The sequence below is a fragment of the Sinohyriopsis cumingii genome, chromosome 18, assembly GCF_028554795.1.
Source record: "Sinohyriopsis cumingii isolate HCF-2022 chromosome 18, ASM2855479v2, whole genome shotgun sequence".
Lineage (NCBI taxonomy): Eukaryota > Metazoa > Mollusca > Bivalvia > Unionida > Unionidae > Sinohyriopsis > Sinohyriopsis cumingii.
This window is the reverse complement of record NC_142978.1, coordinates 52,647,130-52,668,696: the sequence shown is the minus strand read 5'-3', so window position 1 is coordinate 52,668,696 and position 21,567 is coordinate 52,647,130. Positions and strand designations below refer to the sequence as shown.

The following is a 21,567-nucleotide window of genomic DNA, read 5'->3' as shown; positions in this document are numbered from 1 at the left end:
TTTAATTTCTACAACTAGCAGCACAAACATTTAATGGAGAACATGCAAGAGCTAGAGTGTCACAAAGGAATGTCAGTCTGGAAGACCAGGGGGGAGCAACTGATCGAGCCTGATGTATTATTGCATTTATTGATTTCCTTATATACTTCCATAATTGTCTTCAAGTTCCTATTTAGTTGTTATGATCAAGTATAATTTTTATACAAGAAATTAATAACTACATATACTGAAAATTAAGCATAGGTTGTGAAGCATTTTCATAAAAATGAATTTCAATTAAATGACTGTCATTTTTTAGTGCAAGGGACCACTGAAGAATGGATCAAATTACACCTGTAAGACCTTGAAGAATGGGTCAAATTACACCTGCAAGACCTTGAAGAATGGGTCAAATTACACCTGTAAGACTTTGAAGAATGGATCAAATTATTACACATGAAAGACCTTGAAGATTGGGTCAAATTATTACACCTGTAATACCTTGAAGAATGGGTCAAATTATTACATCTGTAAGACCCTTAAAGAGTGGGTCAAATTATACCAGTAAGACCATGAAGAATAGGTCAAAGTATAACACCTGTAAGACCTTGAAGAATGGGTTAAATTATTATACATGTAAGACCTTGAAGAATGGGTCAAATTATTACACCTGTAAGACCTTGAAGAATGGGTCAAATTACTACACCTGTAAGACCTTGAATAATGGGTTGAATAACGCCTGTAAGACCTGGAATAATGGGTCAAATAACACCTGAGACCCTGAAGAATGTGTCAAATTAGACCTGTAAGACCTTTTAAGAAATGGGTCAAATTGCACTTGTAAGACCTTTTAAGAAGTGTCAAATCACACCTGTAAGACCTTTCAAGAATGGGACAAATAACAGCTGTTAAGACCTTTTTAAGAATGGGTCAGATTACACATGTATGCTTTGTAATGCTATCCAAATGTCAAAATGCTGAATTCAATACACATTTTATTTCCTGTTTAAGTTATGATGCTGCTTTAATTTCAGAACATCTAAAAACTTATTTCATTGTCAGCAGGTCTCCAGGATAATTACAGAATATATATGGGAGGGGGTTTACTACAATACCGTGCAACAGAAACCTATTATCCTGGACATTAAACATCTGGACACGAGATATAAAGCAAGCACATGAATAGATCCACTATATCAGATCCTTGTCATAATGATTCAACAGACTGTCACAAAACTCTCCCAATTTTTTTTTATAACAATTTTGCCCAATTCCTCTAGGTGCAAAGTTATCCAGACCTAAAAAACTATCCATATATAAATAAATTCCTTTTTTTCAGCATGTTCAACGTGATTTAAAGTATTATTTCTTATTTTTTCTTTGTTTCAGCATCAGACAATTATTTTTCAAGTATCAGTTTATCTTTAATCTAACTAGTAAAAAGGAGTCATAAAAATATGGTCCTGAGCAAATCTTTCAAGTATTCTTATTATCTCCCTTTGTTTCTACGTAACCATTCTTATACAATGTCTAATATTATTTGTGTAAAAAATATAAAAAGTGCCAAATATAAATTAAGAAAATACAGCTTTTCTACTGAATGAAGACATTAATAGATTTTCTTACAACAAATATCTTCACCGCATGGCAATTCAGGTTTTTTCTCATAAATGAAGTACATTTAACAACAATCAATCAACTGACAAGTAATAATTGTCATTATTTATTAGGTACATGGAAAATAAATCCACAAATCTTGAATGCCCACATGCAAAGTGGGAGTTCTGTTTTGATATATTCTTATCACTACATCCTTTCATCTACAAGGGTCTTATTTTTTAAGGCCAACTAAAGTTTTGAATGAAGGAAATGACATAAAAATGATGTTGCCCCTCCTTTTAAGAACAAGGGGAGACAACATATTTAGGCCCTTACTTGGTGAAAGGGTTTGGTGTGTAAGCCTGGAAGTGGGGCTGGGTGACCTCTTCCAAGGTAGGGTCCTGTGATGGAGATATTAGTACATAGGTTAAGGGAATTCCAGCCGAAGTGATAGCATATGCATGTAGCAACTTTACCAAACAGTACTAAATAAAAAATATTTGAAGTCCAAATCTGTGACTGGCAATATATCGATCAAGGTCTTTCTTAAAAAATCCTAGTTATGTCTTCAGAACTTGCAGATATTGAAAGAATGTGCTAAAATATGCTAGAACATCCATTAAAGAACAAAATTATTACACACTTTTGACCTGATAAGCATGTCCTTTAAGCTAAAATTATCAAATTAGTCATGTTCTACATGTCATATTTTTAAGGACAATTTCACGTTTCTTGCACTATTTGAAAAATATAAAAAAAATTTGAAGTTTGGCTCAAAATTAAAGAACTTTAACATCAAGTTTAAATTTAAAACTGTTTACCATTTTCCTTAATCTCTATTGTGGATGGATGGACAGATGTAGGGAAATACATGCTGATTCCCAAATTTATTGCTATGTTGATTTCTCACCAAGGCATGCTTGAAAAAAGTCACCTAATTTTTCCCCAAGAAAAAAATCAAATAAGATTTACTGGCAGGTATGTAGAATTTTTTTCTGCAACTACCAATTCAATGTAGACTTTTTATTACAGTATCCGATCATAGTCTATGCAGTACATTAGAATTAATCAAACAACACACACATTGATCTTCTAGTCACATTACCTGCGACTGGATCTGTCTAGTGCAGAAGCATATGTACTACACAATATAAGCAACAATAAGTGGTGATACTTATTTCTTATCAATCTGACTTGCTGCAGGTCATTAATTCAATTCATTTAAAGCATGAATTCCATTTATTATTTACTTAAAAAATGCCTTTAGAATATTTATGATAATGGACTAATATGGTTGAACAGAAGACATAGACTGCATCCAGATCAATGCAAACAGTAGAAATAGACTGTACCAGGCCAATACAAAAAAATAGAAATAGACTGTGTCCAGACCATAACAGTCAAATAGAAGAAAAAGACTGTCCAGTTAAATAGAAGACAAAAACTGTGTCTAGATGAACATAGTTAAACTTATAGAATATACTGTGTCCAGACCAATAAAGTTAAATGAAAGACATAGACTTTGTTCAGATAAATACCAATGAATGGCTTATACTAGGAGAAATTTCAAGATGGTGGAAATAAGACAAAACTGCATTGGCAATATTAAATTAGAAATAAATCCAGCTGTGTCAGCTTTAACCTTTTTTGTAGTATTAGTCACGACTGTGTCAATTCAATAAATATAGAGTGTTTAATTAAAGTGTCACTATACAGTGCTATTATATTCAGCTATTATATATGACTTGGTGTGAGGGTGGGGGTACTGTGAGAGGTTGTGCAACTGTATGGTTGTGCTTTATTAATCATGAGATATGTATTTGAATGAAAGTGTTTTGCCATTATTTTACATTAAATTTCAACTTTTTCAGTTACATGCTGACTTCCCTGTCATGCAGCATACTGATGCATTAAAAATGCATTATTGGATCAGATGCTTTATTCAGGGTGGGTGGGATTAGGTTGGTAATGCAATAGATACCGACATGTAAAACCTGTTATAACTTGATGTTCTGGGTCCAATGAATAACATCATGATACAAGTGAAATTTCAATGTCATCAGTTTTAACTAACCTCTTGATCATATATTGTTTGTTTTGTTTGCCGGGATTCATCAGACATCAAATATACTTCAGTTTTGAATTTTATACATGCCAATATTGCAGTAATGGTGCATGGTGAAGTTAAGGCAACATTAAACGCAGTGCTGGGATTAAAAATCTAATAGGGATATGAAATATGAATAAAGGAGTTTTCTGAGAGCATGTATTTAGGACGTTAAAAAGAGAGGTCACTTTAAATTAAAAAGTGGTAGCCATGCTGCCATCGCATTAAAGTGGAATCACATTATAACAAATTGTGTTATAATGTGTTATAATAGGTTTTACCCATATTTATGCAATGGAATTTTAAAAATAAATCATTTTGCCATTTCTATCTATTTTGTTTATAAATTTTTTTTAATTATTTATAATGTGATAGCCACAACTGCAAATTTTGGATTGGTCATTGCAAGTTTCCTGCCACAAATTTTTAAAAATTCCAGAACTTTTCCATACCTTTTCTAGACCAAAAAAATAAACTTTCTATACTTTCAAAGAGCTCTGAATTTATGTAAAACATCTGCCAAAAGCAAAAACGTAATCACATTACTAGTTTCAACTATTTTCATGATTTTTAGTCACTTTTTTATTAAAAAAATCCTGACATTCTCAAGACCTGGAAAAGCAATTTTTAAATTTTAGAACTTCTCCAGAATTCCTGGTCCATGCAGGAATCCTAGGTCATGCATAAATCTTAGCATGAAGTATATGTTCATGGAATGGAATCTTAACTCACTGATTCAATCAGACTTAGACATGATTAGATTTATTTCGATTCTGAAATTTAATGAATATATATTCCTTGTAATGCAAAAAACTATCAACTGCCTCAAAATAAGTGGCAACATAAATGTATCAACTGAAATAAATCAGTATACACTGCAGGTGCAATTTTGGAAAATGTTTCCAGGATTTAACTTTAAGTTTCCTGGATTTTACTTTAAGTTTCCAGGATTTAACTTTAAGTTCCCAGATTTTAACTTTATGTTTCCAGGTTTTAACCTTCTGTTTATTTGTATGTGATTCTCAGCGTTGTCTATAACCTATTAAACTGCTGCTTAAAGTGTGACAGTACAAGAGTATATCACAGCTGTGACAGTTTACCTATATAAACACAAATATAATGCAAAAATTATAAACAAATAAACCCATATTACCAACATAAAATTCAAATAAACATCATTACTCCCAAATTTACCTGCCAGGTTTTTTATTTATTTTACTGAGCTTATCTATTTGGGGTATGTCATATAGGAAATAAATGTTTTTGAAATTAAACAGGTGTCAGGTGTTTTAAAGCATTATTATTCTAGTGCATGTATACATGTTAATTTTTGCCGGTAAAGATCTCTGACCAAGCATTCTTCTCCAAACACTGCACTGCATAAATAGATATCTATTGCACTACCAACTTAATTCTATCCACCCCACACCACTATGTTTCATTAACGTATTTTAAAATAAATGCTCAATGACAAAAATCAGTTTATGATAATAAAACACAAACTTTCATTAAAACGACACAGTTATAACTAACACAACAACAATGTTGTGATGACATAGTAATGACTAACACAACAAAAATAACGTTATGACTAAATAAAAACGCCAGTGATGACACACTGGAAATAACTGATTTAATATTATTTCTTTACTGCCAATGCATTTTGTACTTCTGCCATCTTGAATTTCTCCACTGCTATCTGCCATTCAATGGCGAGTAGCTTGCCTCATATGTGGAGAGTACCAGGTTGTTGAGTTAAGACATTGACTGTCTCCAGAACAATACAGCTAAAAAGACAGACAGACTGTGTCCACACCAATTCAGCTAAACATAGGACATAGGCTGTGTCCAGACCAATTCAGTTATACATAGGACACACTGGAAATAACTGATTTAATATTATTTCTTTACTGCCAATGCATTTTGTACTTCTGCCATCTTGAATTTCTCCACTGCTATCTGCCATTCAATGGCGAGTAGCTTGCCTCATATGTGGAGTGTACCAGGTTGTTGAGTTAAGACATTGACTGTCTCCAGAACAATACAGCTAAAAAGACAGACAGACTGTGTCCACACCAATTCAGCTAAACATAGGACATAGGCTGTGTCCAGACCAATTCAGTTATACATAGGACACAGACTGTGTCCAGACCAATTCAGTTAAACATAGGACATAGACTGTGTCCAGACCAATTCAGTTAAACATAGGACATAGACTGTGTCCAGACCAGTTCAGTTAAACATAAGACATTATGTCCAGACCAATTAATTTAAACAGAAAACAGTTGTGTCTAAAACCAATACAGTTAACAAAAGACGTTGATTTTGTCGTGAACAGTAACCAACATGTTCATCAAGATATGTATGAAGTAGCTTTTTTAATGGCACATCAACACAATGGAGGCAATATGGCGCAAACAAAAGGTAAAGTTGCAAGAAATGTAAATCAGTTTCAACATCAGGTATAAAATAAAATATAACCGTAATAAAGTTAAAACTCTGTACAATGTAACCGATGTAAAATTCTTTAACCATGTGGTCATATAAATACTGTATCTGAGGAATACATTCTCAGATCCAGATAATCAAAAAGTCTGAAGATGTAAGTTTTCAATAATCAATATTTTATTGCACTACTTAAAGCAAATGCTGTAAATTGATTTATATATAAATGACCTTTGTTAGACTTAAGCAAAATAAAGTCAGGGTTGGGATCATATAGTTATGGCAGATTTGAGTATGGTGACATTCATTTCATGCTGTATGGTTTATAATCAAATACTGCATTCTCTATCTATTAAAATCTGCAAAAATTCAAAATGGATATACTTTGAGTGTTAGAGTAATCTATGCTGATAAAAGAACATGGACAATGAACGGGAATTTAATTTAATTTCTAAAATTCTTAGGAATACGTTTTACATGATTTTAAAGGTAAACTTTGTTATTAATTGAAGAAATGACAATGCTATTATGAATTTACTCAAGTAAATATATAACATGGCAAGTGGATTCATGTACTTAATACAAGATTCAAACATTAGATACAAGAACCTCTTTCTTTGTGAAGCTTACTTTTCATTTTGCTAGAAAAAGACGTATTAAAATATCATGATTATTGAGGTTAATCTAGGGTGTGGACATACATGGAGAGGGATACCAAACTGACCAATTGGTTGAGCTTTGGACAAAGTTGGGTCAATAATGTTGAATTTTGTTAAGACTGTATGTTACAGTGTGTATGTTGATGGAGGATACATACAAGCAAGAGGTTATTTATTTTTGGGTGCACTGGGATTTCTCAATGAAATCTATCAGTTAAGAAACTGTTAAATAGCTGTGTTGTTTGCTAAGTTCATTCAAATTGCCTCTTTTTAAAGTCTTATTCAACCACCCCCTCATGGAATGACTACAAGATTTCTAAGCCAAACAGGAGTCTACAATCAAATTCTTCAGGCTACAGTCTATGCTCACTTATACAACATGTCCAACTGCAAACTGCACAGACCCAGATCTGCCGTCACATCATGTGCTGGCAGATCTGGGTCTGTGAACTTTGTTAGGAGTAAACAGTATGGACCCTGATATGAAAGAGCATTATTTTATGACAGATCATATTCTTTGCTGTTTGCAGTTTTATACAACTTATAAGTGAGTATACATTATAACATCTGATCTTAAATGGGCCTTCAATTTGCTGACTGAATGTCATCAAAGAGACAACTAAAAACAATATTCAAAACATGTCAAAGTCTTCATAAAAATAACTTAAATACCCTGTCAGACTTTCAATCTGAAGCATCAACAGGGATTGCAACTCTTACAATGTCTGTAGATGTTTGCCAATTAAGTTTCTGATTAATTCAGTAGGAAGTAAGACTAAATGACATGTACTATTAACCATTTTGCTTTGCAATCATTTTGCAGACTCTTGCAGTTTTTAGAGGCAGGTTGAATGAGGATTTTCTCTTAGATTTTAAAGCTGGTCAAAGTCATCCAAATACAAATCAATCCAAATATACAGGCAAATCCAGACTGGTTATATGTCTGTCACAATAATATGGGCTGAAAAATTGCTGTTATACCTCGACTGGCATAGTCTGCAAAATTGTCCCTGCTTGGTATGGAATCTGAGTGTAACCATGGGAAGTTAGGGCTGCATACTGAAATAAATTAAATAAATAAATATATTTTTTTAAAAATCAAATAAATAAATACATCAGTTGTATAAAATGCCTACCAAACTTTATATTGCTATCCTTTGTGCTTTTTATTTCATATTTATATACTTAAAGTCAAAAACAGTAGTAGAGGATTGAACACCAGTTGTTTGTGTGGATAAAGAATATTCTTAAAACTAAATCCAATATGAAAATACATGTAGTAGTACACACTGGGTGTTATGTTAAATAGTCAGACCATATGAAACGTTATCCCTACAATATAGAAATAAGAGTGTATAGTGGATGTTACTGTGACCCCATGAAACTTTACGGAAATGCATTTACTTCCATATTACAAAATGTTGTCCCCATGAATATCTTTGATTTAAACAACCGATTACATGCCTGGGAAATAAAATTAAAATTCAGTTCATAAAGTTACCAGAAAGGTTTTACTTTCAAAATGAAATAAGGGCAGATAATCATGGGGAAGTTATTCTAAATGTAAACTGAAATCACATGTCAACTGCAGAGACCACCAAATCACACCTTAACATGTACAAGAATGACATGATGTTGTCACAGAGAAGTCGACTCATTTATCTGAAATTTCTTGGGGTTTCTAAAGAAAACACAGATATCTATAACTAATTACAAAATTTGTTTAGAAGTGGGTATTTTTAATGTCTCCAGATATGGCTTGCCATGCAGGCATGGATATAATAAGTAGTTAGTTTTATTGTTACTTGAAATAATGCAGGGTAAATGGGGGTAAGCCATGCCTGCGTGACTAACCACACCCAATCTGAAAGCCTATAATCTCTCCAAAAAAATCAGTCATTACTTACTGCATGAAATATTTACAAATTCTATCAAATATAACAAAAGAATATATATCTTTGCAAATATACATTTTGTAATCAAAATATTGACAAGGCAACAAAAATAGAAACAGGATTATCAATGTCATAACTGATTTTTCTTCTTAAAAAATCTTTAGCACTGTCATGCATGGCACCCCCCGTGGTGCTTATTCCCCATAATAAGGTGTAATTTGCATAAATTACAATTTGTGTTAATTGTGTGAAAATGTTAATGTTGCTAACTTAAGTTCAGAGCATGTTTTAGATGAAAAGTACTTTGAACAAAGTCAGGTCTAGCAAAAACCTGCCACAGTCCATGCATTGTAAATTTCAGTTTGGAAGCGCCACACATTGCAAAACCAACCACCTCATACTTCAACAAGTTATTAACAAATACAAACAGCAAAAAAAAACATATTAGTCCATTCAAAACAACATGTGCAATGATTATACAAAACCTATTTTTTAAAAATCTTTTGTACAATAAAGTTTCATGGCCTAAAAAAAGTAATTCCTAAATTATTATCTCAGATATGTAAAGAAGGTGTGTTTTGAGAAGGTCATCATTGAATATTGGTCTTCATTCTTAATGACCCAAAATGTTGCATGAATTAAATGGTATCAGAGTTTAAACTTTACAGGGTATAGATGTCAACCAAAAAATTATTAGCATAAATATTTTCATTGAAAATCGAAGATTTTATTGAGTGAATGCAAAGTTAATCAAAAGCGGTCTTTACTGGGTGAACCAGTGGTATTGATATCTACTGGATATAACCATGGTATGGATATCTACTGGATACAACCAAGGTATGGATATCTACTGGATACAACAGTGGTATTGATATCTACTGGGTAAACCAGCAGTATTGATATCTACCAGGTACAACAGTGGTATGGATACCTACTGGGTAAAACAGTGATATGGATATCTACTTGGGACAATAGTGGTATGGATAACTGCTGGGGACAATAGTGGTATGGATACCTACTGGGTACAACACTGGTACTAATATCTACTGGGTAAACCAGTGGTATTGATATCTACCAGGTACAACAGTGGTATGGATATCTAATTGGTAAAACAGTGGTACGGATATCCACTGGGTAAACCAGTGGTATGGATATCTACTGGCTAAAACAGTGGTATGGAAATCTACTGGATACAGCTGGTGTGAATATCTACTGGGTACAACAGTGGTAATGATATTATGGGTACAAGAGAGGTATGGATATCTACTGGATAAAACAGTGGTGTGGATACCTACTGAGAATAAGTATAAATAAAGTTATCTCTTTAATTGGTTAACGATGTTGATTTAGTCATTCTATGATACATCGAACATTACTACCAGTAAAAACCAAACACACATGTTGACTTCCAGAAACAATAGTCATCAAATAAAATCACCAATGTTAATTGCTAATTAAACATGCAAATCAGTACAAGTATTATTTCACAATTTAAAACAGAAATTATAATAACATTCTACTGTAAAAAAAATTTACCATTGTAAAAATGTCATACTCTAACAATCAACATTACTTTCAAATTGGCAGGAACAACTAAAATACCATCTGAATTCTTCTAGAAAGTAATAAACTGAAGGCAACAATAAAAATACATAATGATGTAAAGAGAAAGGTTTTACATCAAATTGTAACCCAATTAAAGAAATTTAGGAAACACTGGACTGAATCGTGATCATATGTTCTTTCTGCCAAATTGAATTTTATTTGTTAAAATCATTTTGCAACACAAGAACACATCACACTGAATTACCAAGTAAACCAATTGCAATAAATTATTAAAAAGTTGTATATTGTGCATATTTATTGGTTCATTGGTAGAACTACACTTTCATCACTTTAATGGATATAACATGCCAGTAAAACATTTAGGTGCCTTCCCAAGGACACACGGAGGCAACCAACCCATGCTGGCCTGGGCAGGTATCAAGTGTGTGACCATTTCATTTACTAGTCACTCAAACAAATGATCTACCACAGCTTCCTCTGTATATTTGTCTTTGTTTTATCCAAAAATAGTTTCTTTCTAAAAACATATTTCATTTCCAAAAATGATCCTGAAATTCTGAAGTTTTGTAAATAATTTTGCTAACTTTTTATTAAAATGCAGAAATACATTTCTTTGTTGACATATAGTATATTTCGACACAAGTTATTTTGTGTCAAATTTGTAAATCCAATTTAACAGATTTATTTCATGCTTGTGACAAAAGTTTGAGTTCAACAAGTGATCTGTCAAGTCTGTAATGAACAATCAAGACTGGATCCCTGTTCATCATCTGCAAACAGCATTTCTGACTTGATATTACCACAAGACCAGTCTTTGTCAAAAATGTAGGTGGTAGACAAAGATATCCTTATCAAATATTTGCCAGAATTAAGTAAAGATGAGTGTTAATGATCAATCACTGACTAATCAGCACACGATTATGATGTAAGTATTGGCATCTATATTCAATACTTACCTGCAATAATATAGCTTTTACAAATGGCCTGAACTTCAACAAAATCTAAGTTTAAATTAATTCAAGAATCAAACCTTCTGTGATTGGATAATATTTAATATAACCTATCAAATTTGTTTATCATTAATGCTTAGTCAGGGCCAGCAAAAATTAAGTCTCATATTTTGTTGTAATCTATTGTATTTTGCACATTCCACTTTGCTGCAATCTATTTTATTTTGTACATATGGCCAATTTCTCCACTTTGTTTTTATTATATTATACTTTACAGTCTGGCCTGTGATAGCTTTAATTCTATTTTACTTATCAGTCTGGCCTGTGGGTGTTTTTACTCTACTCATTAGACTGGTCTGTGGGTGTTTCTATTCTACTTTACTCATTAGTCTGGCCTGTGGGTGTGTTTAGTCTACTTTACTCATTAGTATGGCCTGTGGGTGTTTTCAATTTACTCATCAGTCTGGCCTGTGGGTGTTTTTATTCTAGTTTACTTAATAGTCTGGCCTGTGAGTGATTTTACTCTAGTTTACTTGTCAGTCTGACCTGTGGGTGTTTTTACTTTGTTTACTTAACAGTCTGACCTGTGAGAGCTTGTACTCTAATTTACTTGTCAGTCTGGCCTTTGTGTGTTTTTACTCTTGTTTACTTATCAGTCCAGCCTGTGGGTGATTTTACTCTGGTTTAGTTATCGGTCCAGCCTGTGGGTGTTTTTACTCTGGTTCAGTTATCAGTCCAGCCTGTGTGTGTTTTTACTCTGGTTTAGTTATCGGTCCAGCCTGAAAGTGTTTTTAAGCATAGGTTGCTTAAGATTGTTCTGAATGAGCCAATATGTCAATCCTGCATTGTGAACTCTTATAGAACTGTGACGATTTGTGACTATTGCAGAGAAAGAAATTTTTTTACACACAAAACACACAAAAAACTGGCAACTTAAAAAGTGCTTTCTGTACCGTCTGTCAATTCTTCTTCCAGCTTTTTTCTTGAGCATCCTGCAAACAATTCTTCCATCTTTCCTTTCTGTTTCTCTTTTTTTTTTACAATAATGTAAAAACACCTCAGGCATTCCTCAGAACAGGGTGTTTCAACTGCACAGCACTGTACTTTGATTTACCTTCTTTGAACAGGGTGTCACAGCTGTACCGGATTGAACTTCAAAAATTTACCCCCATTGAATCGGATTTGAAAATGTTCATAACAAATTTTGATATGAAATCTTCACACTGAATGCTATTTAGAATAATAGCACATATGCCACCACCCATCCCCTACAATTGTAAAAGTGTACCATTCAAAATGTCTGGAAATAAAAGTTTAGCATAGTCCTTGTTAAGTACAGGATGCTCTGACCTACATTATGAAAAAGTAATGCTTAAATTTTTGTTTTACTATATCATCAGAAGCATGTACATTTCAACACTGACATACAGCATTTGAATGATGGTATGTGCTATACAGCATTTTAATGAGATGGTATGTGATATACAGCATTTGAAGGAGATAGTATGTGCTATACATCATTTCAACAAGGATGCTGTACTTCCCATATGCCACTCTGGTTCCATTTACCAGCTGAATATAGCATAGGGATATTGTCTTCTGTGAATGCAGTGTAAGATATTGTCCTCAGTGAATGCAGTGTAAGGCATACTGTCCACCCTAAATAAAGCATAGGGCTTACTGTCCTCTGTTAATGCACTGTAAGGCATATTGTCCTTGGTGAATCTTTGTGTGTGATTTTGTTTTTAATGTAGCTTTAACAACTACAGTCATATTGCTTCAATGTCTTTAGTGTGGCAGTTTATAGTAATGTCTAGCACTAGGACATCAAGCCATAAACATGTGACATCATGTCCCACCCAGTCACATTATCCTGACACACTGCTAATCAGTTCAATCTAACCTCTTAATGCCGAGTGCCAAGCAAGGCAGCTACTAGTACCATTGTTCCAAGTCTTTTGTACAACTCAACCAGGATTCAAACCCACAGCCTCCCACATCTGAGGCAGATGCTCTAACCACTTAGGCCACTGGAGCCCTCCTCAGTCATGCACACTGTAAGGCATATTGTCCTTGGTGAATACAGTGTACATCATATTGTCCTTGGGTGAATGTACTGTAAGGCATACTGTCCTCTGTAACACAGTACATGCACTGTAATGCATATTGTCCTCAGTGAATTTGGTGTATATTATACTGTTGTCATTGAATGCAGCATAGGGATTGCTGTCCTCAGTGAATGAACTAAAAGGTATATTGTCCTATGAGATGCTCTGTAAGGCATACTAATCCAGTGAATGCACTGCAAGGCACAAGGCATACTGTCCTCATTTAATGCAATACAGAGCTTATGTCCTCTGTGAACACACTGTCCACAGTAAATGCACTGTAAGACACTGTCCTTGGTGAATGTACTGTAAGGCATACTGTCCTCACTGAATGCAGCATAGGGTATATTGCATTCAGTAAATGCGGCATAGGGCATATACTGTCCTTGGTGAATACAGTTTAAGACAATACATCATATACCATCTTGGTCAATTGTGACAAAATATATATCTCGTATGAATGTGAAAATCACTAGTTATTATTCATTTCATGAAAAAGAATGTGTCTTATATTTACAAACACATTCTTTCCCAATGTTTCAGAAATTTCTAGCATCCTGACATGAAACAAAAGCTCCACCTAGCTAGTAAAATCTTTTAATGGAAGTCTGATACATAACCGATGTTACGTCTCGCACCATTGGCAGGAGGATAAAACTCTTTTAACATGAAGACTAAAAAACATGCAATAATCTGTGGTCAAATATTTCCATTTATTAGGTAAAATACGTTCAAAAAAATTGTAAAAAGAACTAAAACACGACAATTGTGAGGTTGAAAGTTTTAACATAAATTATTCTTGTTACAACAACCAGCATGTTAATTCTTTACAAGTATAAAACAAATTCTGACATTATAAATACCAGTTACTGGAAAAATTCGACAAATTTAAATATAACTTGAAATATCAAACAGAAATATAAATATCCTGAGGTTCAATAAGAAGTGGAATAAAAAGGCTGACCTGAATAGTTTGTAATAAAAGTGAATATCAACTTGCTATTAAAAAAGGCTGACCTGAATAGTTTGTAATAAAAGTGAATATCAACTTGCTTATAAAAATGGTGACCTGAATAGTTTGTAATAAAAGTGAATATCAACTTGCTTATAAAAATGGTGACCTGAATAGTTTGTAATAAAAGTGAATATCAACTTGCTATTAAAAAGGCTGACCTGAATAGTTTGTAATAAAAGTGAATATCAACTTGCTATTAAAAAGGCTGACCTGAATAGTTTGTAATAAAAGTGAATATCAACTTGCTTATAAAAAGGCTGACCTGAATAGTTTGTAATAAAAGTGAATATCAACTTGCTTATAAAAAGGCTGACCTGAATAGTTTGTAATAAAAGTGAATATCAACTTGCTTATAAAAAAGGTAACCTGAATAGTTTGTAATAAAAGTGAATATCAACTTGCTTACAAAAAAGGTGACCTGAATAATTTGTAATAAAAGTGAATATCAACTTGCTTATAAAAAGGCTGACCTGAATAGTTTGCAATAAAAGTGAATATCAACTTATGTTGCTCGATGTTAATGCCTATGCCAAAACACAACCGAAAACAGGAATTTTGTTTTCTTTCTCTAAAACTATAAATGTGTCTAAAAATTGCTCCTGCTAATGTGAATGTGAAAAATGGTTTGTGCAATATGTAGTTGCTTATAAAGTTTTTTATGCTAAGGTATACGCAACAAGCCGATGTCATATGCAACAAGCTGAGGTCATACAAAACAAGCGAAGGTCATACACAACAATTATGATCCAGCTGTTCATAATTCAATCAAATGTTGTCAAAATAACAGAAACTAGACTTATGATATCAGAATATAAGGCCTCATACCAACTTTACTTTTGATTTAATCTATGAAGTCATCCAAGCGAAATCATCCAAATGGATACAGAATGTGGGGCATAAACGGATACAAAATGTGGGACATAAATGGATACAAAATGTAAACAAGGTGATGACAGATATGGCTGGGGCATAAAGTGAGTGTTGAAGCACTTTTAACATTTCAACTATTATGGTTTTCCATTTAAAAACTTACAAGAAAAGTTGCTTTCCTGCTTAGAATCTACACCTAATGAATGATACAAAGAATGTGCTTTTAAGTTTGTAAATGCAAGAAAACCAAAATCCAGTGGGTATGAAACATGTTATGTATTTGAAAATGTGGTTTCACTGAATCTTGACTACACTTTGAAAGTATACAATATCACAAAATCAAAAATTCCTTTAATAAATCATGCTGTAGAATTTAAAAGTTACATAGTATAAAACATCAAATGAGGGTAAGAAAGCTGCTATTATAAAAAATTAAATGCCAATACTTCAGTCCTGACTAGACGACGGAAGATAGACCTTAGCTTTGCATTCATAATTTTAGCTTTCATGCACCCATATTAATTGTAAATGTTCATAAGTTGTTTTTTATTTTTTATGTTCAAATAATTTCCAAGTCTTGAAAAATAAAAATGTACATGTCCAAATGGGACAAGTATGAGAAAATATATGATTGTTATAGATTGACGGTGCATGAAAACTTGGAGCATATAAATATTGATGGACAACTGGTTGGCGCTTTGCGTTTAGACTAGCGAGGGGAGTTTAAAAGGTGTTGTAATTAGTTTGCTCTTGTCTGTCTTGCATCATTTTTAAATTTCTAACATTGAAATACCAATTTAGAAAAGAGAAAATACCAAAATAAAATATCTGCAGATATTTAGTTGATTAGAACAATAATTAATATATAGTAACCTGACATTCCAAAATTTTCCAAAATTAATTCAAAGCCAATAATTTGACTAGTGTCATATGCAAAGGTTTATTTTTTAAATTTTTTACTTTTGGTAGAGAGGAGAATGCAAAACTCACTGTTATGTATTCCTACATGTATTTATTTTATTTCTTTTGGTGGAAAGGAGGGTGAAAAACTCAGTCATATATTCCTACATTAATTTTTTTATTTCTTTTGGTGGAAAGGAGGGTGCAGAGCCTGCTGTTTTATATTCCTATGTGTCAAACAGAAATGATTTTAACAGAGTATTTACTACAGTACAAAACTAAGGTCAACCTGAGTCTAAGTACAGTTGGGGTATATTATTATATACTGTATATATTTCACAACAAACCTAAGCTTTTGGCTAGGACTGCATATATATAATTTACATACAAATTTCAAGCTCCTATAATACAAAGAGTATATACTATATCTGGGCACAGACAAGGATTATATTGGGATTTTGGAAAGTTTCAGGAAAGCAGAGATAATAATACCAAAATAAAATGTTATAACTGTTGGGTATATTTCTGTCACAACAATAGTGGGAAAGTATCTATCAAGAAAAAAAAAATCTTCCACGAATTCTGCAAACCACTTGTACATATTGATACACAAGTACATATTGCCATATACAGTTATTACAAACACATAAAAAAACATACAGATACCTTTAGGTTAATTCCAATATGTCCTGTTAAAGAATACTATGTTAATAAATCAGAATTGATTCAAATATACAAGATTTTCATACCAATAAATGATATCATCAATTTATCTGAACTAAACCTAAATGACACAGACAACCCACCTCATAGCATACTAGAAGGTCAAGGTCTACGTAGCTCATGGGAAGAACAATGCAGAAAATCCTGATATTTTAATGAATTATCAAACAGTAACACTTCGTCTATGCCTTTCACAATCAGGTGCACTTTATTCATAAAAAATATTATATACCTTTGTTTAAAATGACCCCCTCCCACCCCACATCATCGAATCTTTTTTTGTATATTATAGTGATATATGATTTATGTAAATAAAGAATCAAAACAATTTTCATGAGTGAAGAAAACAGCTGAGAATATATTATGGAAACATAATTTAAAAATGATCTTCCCCTTTAAGGCTTTCATAAATGATCCAGATGACATCTAAGCACGACCACATTGGACAGCAAAAGATATGGTAACTTTCAAGAGCAATCCTAAATTGTGCTGAATAATTCAAAAGATGCCAAAGTTCCACTTATTTCGTTTCATACTGTCAAAAAAGAATGTTGTAGCATTATTTCAGTCCATTAGTGAATTGGAAAATTTTGATTGTTTTGATAATATAAGCAATAATATCTTTTGTCTACATTTGAGTTCAGGGGTTGAAAAACCTTTACAATTCCACTCCACCAGTCAAAAAAATGTTTAAAATGTTTAAAAATTCCACTTAACCAGTCAGACAAGTGTTTAAAATGCCCAAAATAAAACTCTTACTTAAGTAGGTACTACAGAAATATACAAGCAAATATGTTAATGAGCTAAATTTGATCATCTGAAAGGTTGGTTTTAATTGTAATATTTCATGTAACTATTCAGACACCAATTCTTGCAACTATAATGGCAAACTGAGACCAGTCTGCTCTCCCTCTGATAAGCGATTATTAGTGTTCAAAAATGTGAGCAAAACATTTGTATGAGCTTGATCAAAGCAAATGAAAACCAATCTTCCAGTAGAAATCAAGATCTTATAATGAACTAAGTCAAAAATATTAATGACAGAGCATAATTTTTCATTAAAGATAAGCCCTGGTCAATGCTGAATCAGCAATAATTTAGCGACTGATTGGAAAATTCATTTGACCTCAATAAATTTTCAGCCACAAGTCCTGGTTGGGTGTTTGATTTGTTTTGGATGTCTGAACAGCACCATTTTTGTATAGGACCATCATAAAAAGTTTTCAGTAAAAATCCAAGCTGACATGACCAACCAGATATAATAAACTGTTCAGTAAAACCCCCATGTTGATATGACCAACCAGATATCGTAAGTTGTTCAGTAAAACCCCCATGTTGATATGACCAACCAGATATCATAAGTTGTTCAGTAAAAAAACCATGTTGATATGACCAACCAGATATAATAAGTTGTTTAGTAAAACCCCCATGTTGATATGACCAACCAAATATCATAAGTTGTTCAGTAAAAACCCCACATTGATATGACCAACCAGATATCATAAATTGTTCAGTAAAACCCCTATGTTGATATCACCAACCACATATAATAAGTTGTTCAGTAAAAAACCCATGTTGATATGACCAACCAGATAGCATAAGTTGTTCAGTAAAAACAAAACATGTTGATATGACCATTCATTCAGGAGGATTAGGAAAAACAAGGTTCTCAAGATCGTACTGGTGGCAGCCATATTGGATGTGTAAAGGGTTCCATTTTTATTTACAAGCAACAAGACATCATAAATCTTCTGGTGAAAACCCCATGTTGATTTAATTCAGGAGGAATAGTGATACAAAAATTATTCAAGATGGCTGTTGTACTTGCTATATTCTGACGTCTATGTGGCACCATTTACATTTAGGACCAACTAAACCATGAGATGAATGTGTGTAGTTTCAAGAGAATCCTCCAAGCAGTTTAGGAGGACAAGTAGTGATAAGAAACTTCTAATGGATGGATGAACAAGGGATGAAAGACCATCTAAAAAATTCTTCTGGTCAATGACCAGTAGAGGTAATAAAATTATATTAATAATAAATCATCCTTCATGGCAGATGACCATACCCAATCTTTCCTTAAATACCAACAAAATAACTAGCTTATTCAAGCCTACATTTAACAATTAGATCCATGCATTTCACTACTATAAACACATAAAAACCAACAGCAATCTGCACTGAACACCAAAAGCCTTAAAGATATTTACAAGTAACAGATCAATGGTTTACCTCAAAGAAAGAAAAAAACTTATTTGTAGAAAAACCTTCACCTTTATAAAAGTAACCTAAGATGGGGAAAACTGAGCTTCATTTATTAGATCAAAACATCATTGAAAACAACACAACTAATTACTAAGGTCTGACATTTGTAAAATATTTTATACTCCACAATACAAATTATATATAACAAAGTTTACATCAAACTAATTTGTTAGACAACAAGTTTCCTATGGTGACTTAAAGCTGTTGCTTCCTTTATGCAATATTAAACCGACACGTACATCTGATTTCTATGTATTACACAGACATATATCTGCTTTTTATATATTAAATAGACATGTACATTTTGATTTCTTTATCATATTGAAATTAGTATAATAGCAAATCTATTCACTAAAAATACACGTTATACACAATGGTGTTCAATAAATAAATAAATAAATAAATACTGAGTTGTAATAATGAAATGTAATAAGAGTTGTAATACTGAGTTGAAATACTGAGTTGTAATAATGGGTTGTAATAATGGGTTGTAATACAAGTTGTAATACTGAGTTGAAATACTGAGTTGTAACAATCGGTTATAATGAGATGTAATACGAGTTGTAATACTAAGTAGAAATACTGAGTTGTAATAATGGGTTGTAATAATGAGATGTAATACTGAGTAGTAATACTGAGTGGTAAGACTTTGTTGTAATACTGAGTGGTAAGACTGAGTTGTAATACTAAGTAGAAATACTGAGTTGTAATAATGGGTTGTAATAATGAGATGTAATACTGAGTAGTAATACTGAGTGGTAAGACTTTGTTGTAATACTGAGTGGTAAGACTGAGTTGTAATACTAAGTAGAAATACTGAGTTGTAATAATGGGTTGTAATAATGAGATGTAATACTGAGTAGTAATACTGAGTGGTAAGACTTTGTTGTAATACTGAGTGGTAAGACTGAGTTGTAATACTAAGTAGAAATACTGAGTTGTAATAATGGGTTGTAATAATGAGATGTAATACTGAGTAGTAATACTGAGTAGTAAGACTTTGTTGTAATACTGAGTGGTAAGACTTTGTTGTAATACTGAGTGGTAAGACTTTGTTGTAATACTGAGTGGTAAGACTTTGTTGTAATACTGAGTGGTAAGACTTTGTTGTAATACTGAGTGGTAAGACTTTGTTGTAATACTGAGTGGTAAGACTGAGTTGTAATACTAAGGTGATAATCTTAAGCAATAGTAATACAACCTGACTTTTGCTACATCACTAAGTGGATAAAATGGCTTTACTTAAGATACTTTCAACCGAACTCTTAAAAACTTTTGGTGTTATAAATCCCTATGAATTTATAAAATGTTTATGACATACATTTGCTGTGTGAATCAAGCCATAGATAGTGGTAATTCATAGTAATAACAGTTTAATTACCACATAGATAATGTTAATTTACAGTAATACTAGTATAATTACCACATAGATAATGGTAATTCACAGTAACAGTTTAATTACCTCAGAGATAATGGTAATTCATGGTAATACTATTATAATTGCCACATAGATAATGGTAATTCACAGTTTGTAATAACAGAACATTTACCAAATCAAACTTTATGATTGTAAACTTGATTCCAGTCAATAAGAATTCTACAGAATGGTATGTCTTTGATTCCAGTCAATAAGAATTCTACAGAATGGTATGTCTTTGATTCCAGTCAATAAGGATTCTACAGAATGGTATGTCTTTGATTCCAGACAATAAGAATTCTACAGAATGGTATGTCTCGCTTGCTCAGCAATGACATAATCTAAAAGGACCATACAAAGCAGAACAAGAAAAGTAGGTCACTGCAATCTACTTTTCCTCAATGGTGAGTAGCAACTTCCAAGATGAATATTCACATGACTGTGCTTTACACCACTCCCCTGTTAACCTGTTTAGAATACTAGATCTTTGAATCCCATTTTCTTATAAAAGTTGGCAAGAAAAATGAAAAAATATATCTTCAAAACTGCATTGATATATTGATATATATATATATATGTTGTTGATCAGTCATTATGTTGACATTTACAATCATTATGTTGACAAGCACAGTCATTATCTTCAGAATTTAGCCATAATGACAAGTTCATCTCATTTATGAGCACAGTTCAACATGTTATGCTTTGGTCTGCATGTACTCAAATATACCCGTGCTAATATTGAAAGTGAGCAAACTCCAACTTTGTTCATGCATCACTCTGTTAGTACTGCATGTCAACTTTCTTAATTTCTAAACCCCATCATCAATTATCTGACTTTAACTGATTTCTGAAGAACTCCTATCCATTAAATACCAAAATCCAATTCAGTGATATTTGTACTGTACAGTGGATAATGAAATTCAATAGAATGATATTTGTGTTGGACAATGGAAATTGAAATCCAATAGAATGATATTTGTGTTGGACAATGGATAATGAAATCCAATAGAATGATATTTGTGTTGGACAATGGAAATTGAAATCCAATAGAATGAATTTATGTTGGACA

At 32.5% G+C, this 21,567-nt stretch overlaps 1 protein-coding gene and 1 long non-coding RNA gene across 18 annotated transcripts in view; both read right to left on the bottom strand.

The window, feature by feature from the left end:
- LOC149776646 (RNA-binding motif, single-stranded-interacting protein 2-like) overlaps nucleotides 1-21,567 on the bottom strand; it is a 437,315-nt gene that overhangs the window by 15,386 nt on the left and 400,362 nt on the right. For 15 of the 17 annotated variants that reach the window (XM_089941160.1, XM_089941164.1, XM_089941161.1 and 12 more), the window contains 2 exons: nucleotides 7,771-7,848; nucleotides 1,915-1,979 (listed from right to left, as the gene is read on the bottom strand). In XM_089941160.1, coding sequence (XP_089797286.1) covers nucleotides 1,915-1,979; nucleotides 7,771-7,848 — 143 coding nt within the window. The remainder of the gene's footprint in view (nucleotides 1-1,914; nucleotides 1,980-7,770; nucleotides 7,849-21,567) is intronic. The other 2 variants (XM_089941163.1, XM_089941166.1) reach the window with 1 other exon arrangement.
- Nucleotides 14,001-18,919, bottom strand: LOC149776650 (uncharacterized). Its single transcript, XR_016416085.1, has 2 exons — nucleotides 14,534-18,919; nucleotides 14,001-14,272 (listed from the first exon to the last, which is right to left on the bottom strand). It is a non-coding gene; the product is annotated as an uncharacterized LOC149776650 (long non-coding RNA).